The 6,663-nt window shown below is 42.7% G+C and overlaps 1 protein-coding gene across 1 annotated transcript; it reads left to right on the top strand.

Moving 5' to 3' along the window:
- Window positions 1-634: 634 nt before the first annotated feature.
- LOC103205436 (olfactory receptor 13H1-like) lies at window positions 635-1,561 on the top strand. The gene has a single exon (XM_007950740.2). The coding sequence runs from the start codon at window positions 635-637 to the stop codon at window positions 1,559-1,561; it is 927 nt and encodes a 308-aa protein (XP_007948931.1).
- The last annotated feature ends 5,102 nt before the right edge of the window (window positions 1,562-6,663 follow it).

The raw sequence follows: 6,663 nt of genomic DNA, 5'->3' as shown, positions 1-6,663 counted from the left end.
TGGAGAACTTTTTTACAATAGGCCCTCCCTATCAGCTGGCTCAGAACCTGTGGATTCAAACAACCACAGATCCACAATATTCGGGAGTGGGGGTGGGAGTGAGAGTGGGGGTAGGGATGGCAGTGGGGTTGGGGGTGGGAGAGGAAGCAATTAGGTGACCAGAGCAATCCCTCAAAGGCTAAGAGCGTGTGTAGAAGTGATCTTTACATAGTATTTACATTGTATTTGGTATTATAAGTAATGTAAAGATGATTTAAAGTATACTTGAGGATGTTCACAGGTTATGTGCAAATAGTATGCTATTTTATATAAGGGTCTTGAGCATCCAAGGATTTTGGTACCCACAGGGGTCCTGGGACCAGTCCCCTGTGAATACCAAGGGATAACTGTAACTATTTTCAAAAGAATGAGGAACTATTTTTCCAAGGTGGCCTCAGATTTCTAGCTTTGCCTCTGTTCCCATTATTGATACTCCATTGACCTTCTGTGTCTTTTGAAAAGGACAAAGATAATGATCCTCAACACCCTAACTCTTGTCACCTGTGTTATGTCCTCCATCTTTATTCTCATTCTTACAGGTAAAATCAGGCAGCTGCATTGGTGCCCACCCAACAAACAGTGACAAGTGGGAAGGATGGCGATGGACAATGCCACAGGAGTGATTGAGTTTCTCCTTATTGGCATCTCCAACTATCCTGAATGGAGAGTCACGTTTTTTATATTGATGCTGATAACTTACCTCAGCACCTTGGTTGGGAATGGACTTATCATCTTTCTTATCCACTTTGACCCCCACCTCCACACTCCAATGTATTTCTTCCTTAGTAATTTGTCTTTCTTAGACCTTTGCTATGGAACAGTTTCCATGCCCCAGGCTTTGGTGCATTGCTTTTCTACCCATCCCTACCTCTCTTACCCAAGATGTTTGACCCAAATAAGTGTCTCTTTGGTCTTGGCCACAGAAGAGTGTCTCCTACTGGCTGTCATGGCCTACGACCGTGTGGTTGCTATCAGTAATCCCCTGCGCTATTCTGTGGTCATGAATGGTCCTGTGTGTGCCTGGCTGGCTGCTGCCTCATGGGGGGCATCACTAACGCTCACTGCCATGCTCATCTTATTCTTACAGCTTCACTTCTGTGGGGCTAATGTCCTCAACCATTTTGTCTGTGAGATTCTCTCCCTCCTGAAGCTGGCCTGTTCTGATACCAGCCTCAATGAGCTCATGGTCCTCACCACTGGTATCTTCACCCTGGTTTTACCCTTTGCATTTGTTCTTCTCTCCTATGTACAAATTGCTGCAGCTGTCCTGAGGATTCGCTCAGCCCAAGGCAGGTTCAAGGCCTTTTCCACCTGTGGGTCTCACTTGACTGTGGTGACAATCTTCTATGGGGCAGCCATCTCCATGTATATGAAACCTCAGTCCAAGTCCTCCCCAGACCAGGACAAGTTTATCTCGGTGTTTTATGGGGCTTTGACACCCATGTTGAACCCCTTGATATACAGCCTAAGAAACAAGGATGTTAAAGGGGCAATGAAGAAAGTGATGGCAAAAAGGGCATAGGTCTCCTTTGCATCTAAAATTCTGAAATATCACTCAGCCACATCTTCATCTGTGGTGCAAATTGTTTACCCTTGGAATGGTAGGTGATTGTCGTATGAAAAGCTTTAGGATGGAATAGCCCCACCCCAAAATATTATCCCTACTGAGACCTGAATTTCCATTACAGGTATTATTTTTGCTCTTTCTTTACATGTAACTATCTTAATGGTTACCCATCAGGTTAATCAGGTTGATCATCTTCAGGTAAATGAGTTTAACAGAATCATTTCCTCTGACAGAAAGGACCTGAGCACCAAGAGAACCTCCTATGAATGTTGGCAGGAGGCAAGACATAACTGAAATTGGAAAATAGGACAAAGAATGGTGTAATAAAAAACCAGGAGACAAATGTCAGAAACTTAACAACTTTGCTGAGAGCAAGCCCTATTGTACAAGTGCAATCTCCTTGCTTCACTTGAGCTTGGAATCATGAGAAAATTGTATCAGAGCCATTTCCTACATTTGTGTGGAGTATTTTCTTTTTGGTTTTCCAAACTTCTTTCTAATCAATTAGTTTGTATGATATTCCTAATATTTCTATGAAAATGGTAAGGAAGACATCATTATTCCCTCTGTAATTAACAATGAGGAAATTGAGGCCAGACAAGGTGTTGAGACTTAACCCTCACTGCCGTCGAGTCATCCGGACTCATAGAGACCCCTCCTTGGGTTTCCTAGGTGATATCTCTATGGAAGTAGATTGTCCAATCTTCCTTCTGAGGAGTGGATGGTGGGTTTGAACAACTAGCCTTCTGGTTAGCTCATAGTGACCCTATATACAACAGAATGAAACATTGCCTGGTCCTGCACCATCCTCACATTCTTGGCTATGTTTGAGCGCATCATTGCAGCCACTGTGTCAATCCATCTCATTGAGGACCTTAGCCTTTTTCGCTGACCCTCCACTTTACCAAGTATGGTGGTTAAGTTTGTGTGTCGACTTGGCTGGGCCTGGTTGAGTGCTGGGCAGCTGGATGTAGTTATACCCCATGGTAATATTGGTAATTAACTCCATGGTGGAATCTACTGGAGCAGCTGAATAGCTGCTTTAGGGATGTGGGATGCTTCTAGTATACAAGAAGCAACTTTGAGGAAGGTCTCCAGCTTTTTGGCATGCTTGAACCCTGCATTCAGCCAAGTCGTTGTTCGGCAGCCTGCCATGCCCCGCCAATCTTGGGACTTTCAATGGACTTGAATCAATGGCCTGCCATGTTGTTTGGTAACATTGGGACTGTGCCTTTTTACTTGTCAACCTTGGGTTTGTCAGCCTCAGCAGCCAGCAGCTGTCTGAGTGAAGAAAACCTCCACCTTTAGTGGGCCGAGAGCAGGAGGCAGAGTTGAAGCCCAAGGTTGAGGGGTTTTCACCCAGCCCCTAGAGCCTGGCACTTTGAACTCATACTTAAAGCCTCCAAACTGTCAGAGAATAAACTCCTATTTGTTAAAGCCATTCCATTTGTGGCATATCTTCTGTTAGAGTGGCACTAGGTAACCAAAACACCTAGTATGATATCCTTCTTCAGGGAATGGTCCCTTCTGACAACACGACCAAAGTAGGTGAGACCAAGTCTGGCCATTCTCAATTCCAAGGAACATTCTGGCTACACTTCCTCCAGGACAGATTTGTTAGTTCTTCAGGCTGTCCATGGTACTTACAGTATTTTTCACCAACACCACAAAAGCATCAACTCTTCTTTGGTCTTCCATAATCATTGCCTAGCTTTCACATGCATATGAGGTGATTGAAAATACCATGGCTTGAGTTAGGCGCACCTTAGTCTTCATAGAGACATCTTTGCTCTTCAGCACATTAAAGAGGTCTTTTGCACCAGATTTGCCCGGTGCAATATGACATCTGATTCCTTGATTGCTGCTTCCTTGGGCGTTGGTTATGGATCTAAGTAATATGAAATCTTTGACAACTTCAATCTTTTCTCCATTTATCTTGATGCTGCTTATTGGTCCAGTTGTGAGGATTCTATTATTTTATCAACTTTATTGTGGTATAATTTTTGTACAATAAACTACATCCAATTATAGCACAAAATGGGATGAGTTTTAACAGATGTATATGCTCATAGATTGAGCACCACAATCTAGATACATAATAATTCCATCACCTCCAAAAGTTTCCTTGTGCCTTTTTGTAGTCCACTCCTCACTTCATTACCACCCCCACCCCAGACAACAACTGATTTGATTTCTGTCACCATATATCAATTTTCATTTTCTGGAATCAACTATAAATGGAATTATAGAGTATACGTTCTCTTACGTCTGGCTTCTCTCACTCACTGTGTGTGTTGGTTCTCTAGTGGCACTCTAACAGACAGACACATGACAGGTGAATGGCTTGAACAAACAAGAGTTTATTCTCTTATAGTTTAGGGGGCTAGAAGTCCGAGTTCAAAGTGCCAGCCCTAGCGGCTGGTTGAAGGCCCCTCAACCATAAGCTTCAGCTCTGCCTCTTGCTCCCAGCTCCCTAGAGCTGGAGACATCTCTTAACTCATGCAGCTGCTGGATGCTGAGGCTGACAAACCCAAGGTCAACAACTAAAATGACATAGTCTCAAGATTATCAAGCAACGTAGTAGGCTACTAGTTCAAGTTCAAAGACAGTCCTAAGGTCAGCAGGAAACATGGCAGGCTGCTGAATGAAGTCTTAGTTACATGCAGGGTCCAAGCCAAAAGGCTGCAGAGAACTTTCCCAACCCTTCTGCTTATGTACTGGAAGCAGACCACATCCCTAAGGCAGCTACTTAACTGCTCACTGCAGATTCCACCATGAAGCTGATTACCAGTCTCATCATAGGGAATAACTACATCCAGCTGCCCAGCCACTCAAAACCAGGCCCAGCCAATTGACACATAACCTTAACTACCACACTGTTTTTGAGATTCATCCATGTATCAGTAGTTTGCTCCTTTTTATTGTTGAAAATGTATTTCACTATTTAAATTTGCCACATCTTTTTATCCACCCCCTGCATCATTCAGTTGTTTTTAAACTTTATTCACTTAGCCCTGTGAGTTTTTTCATGCTGCTAGGAGCTCTGGTGGTATAGTGCCTAAAGCATTTGTCTGCTAACCAGAAAGCTGGCAGTAAAAACCCACTGGCCAATCCTCGGAAGGAAGGTTGGGCAACATACTTCTGTAGTGATATCGCCTCGGAAACCCAAAGAGGGGTCTCTATAAGTCAGATCCAACTCGATGGCAGTGAGTTTTTGAGTTTTAGAGCTTGCTAATGGGGGTAAAGTTTTCTGTATACAAGTTCATTTGAAAATAGAGCTCTAAAAAGATAAGGTTTGGGCAAACAATGATCTACTCTAGATCTCTCATTTTAGATGAGGCATCTGATGCTCTGTGAACTGGTAGTAAATTTCCCAAGGTCCTGAAATTACTTTGAGGCAGATCTAGGACTAAGGCTCAGATAGCCTGTCTCCCAGTCCTGCTTTATTTTGAGCAATCCCACTAAGGAAAGAAAGAAAATTCCACTGCCCCTGAGTCAATTCTGACTCATGGCAAACCCACATGTGTCAGAGTAGAACTGCACTCCATAGAATTTTCAATAATTGCACTGGTGGTGTAGTGGCTAAGGCATTTGGCTACTAACCAGAAGGTCAGTGCTTCAAACCCACCAGCTGCTCCATGGTAGGAGGATGAGGCAATGTATTTCCATAAAGATTTACAGCCTTGGAAACCCAATGCAGGTCACTATGAATCAAAATCGATTCGATGGCAGTGAGTTTTTTGTTTTGTTTTTTTGTAATCTTCTGGAAGTGGATCACTAGGCCTTTCTTCTGTGACACCCTCAGGTGAATTGGAACTGACGACCTTTCAGTTAGCACTCAAGTACAAACCATTTGCATCATCCAGGGACCTGCAATCCTACCAAACATGATGAAATCATCTCCAAAGCAGCCTGATGAGGAACCAGAGATGAACGAATGGCGAAAATATGCACAGCACCTACCTGTGAGGTAGGCATCACTGAGCAAGTGAATCTGAGCCTGTGAATCTGATGGCTGTGGTTCAGTGTAATGCTGGGCGATGCTGCAAAGGGAGGACCAGGCATATGAGTGATGTGTCGCACATGTTTACTCACTAAATGAAAAAAATGAATTGAGCATGAATAAACCACTTATCAAGATAGCTTAATTTCAAAATATAGCACTTATTCAAACTTCCTCTATTTTACAATTTCAAAGGTATATGGCATTCTTACCCACTGAACTCGTGTTGAAAGTCAAGAGAGAAAAAAATTATTTAGTAAAAAGTTAAGTGATTTCAATCTTTAATTTATTCATTCAATAAATACTAAGTTTCTACTTTTAGCCAAGCACTATGATAGGTACTGGCTATCTGATGAGGCACGGTTCATGTTTTGTGTCAAAGGTTTCTTAAAGAGAAATAAACATAAGTTAGGGAAGTCAATAAGATTTTGGAAGAACACAACAATAGAGGATTCAGATAGAGAGAAATTCAGAAATTAAGAGGAAAGTTAAGCACAACCCACTGCCGTCAAGTCAATTCTGACCAATAGTGACCCTATAGAACAGATAGGACTGCCCCATAGGGTTTCTAAGGCTATAAATCTTTATGAAAGCAGACTGCTGAATCTTTCTCCCACAGAGCGGCTGGTGTGTTGAAATCACGATTTTGGTTAGCGGCCCAGCACTTAACCACTGCGCCACCAAGGCTTCTCTAGGAAGAATAATGTTAAGAGCATTCGTTTTAATGGTACTGTTCTTTTGGGGAGAAAGAACAAATGCAGGTGGGTTTACAGCTTAAGATGGAAAATGGATCCCAGAATGGTACCTAAGCCACTGGCTTCTTTATCTCTTTATAAACTTGGTACAGGCACAGCCTACAGACAGAGTGACGTAGTGCAGTTTGGAGAGGGGTTTTAGGAATTGATTTTGCTACTAACTAGCTGTGTGACCTAAGTTATATCGCTCTCTGGCCCTCAAATTTGCTCATCAATGTAATAGGAAGGTTGTGTTAGTTACCCAAGGACCTGTCTCGTTCTAACATTCTGAGTCTTGATATTATTTTATATAGATTTTC

Source organism: Orycteropus afer, unplaced genomic scaffold (assembly GCF_000298275.1).
Source record: "Orycteropus afer afer isolate SDZICR_OR568_19922 unplaced genomic scaffold, OryAfe1.0 scaffold00287, whole genome shotgun sequence".
NCBI lineage: Eukaryota > Metazoa > Chordata > Mammalia > Tubulidentata > Orycteropodidae > Orycteropus > Orycteropus afer.
The sequence above is the reverse complement of the archived record's forward strand: the minus strand, read 5'-3'. Positions and strand labels throughout refer to the sequence as shown.

Bases quoted from the DNA above. Each gene is read 5' to 3' on its own strand.
- LOC103205436 (XM_007950740.2), top strand. From the start codon at position 635: ATGGCGATGGACAATGCCACAGGAGTGATTGAGTTTCTCCTTATTGGC.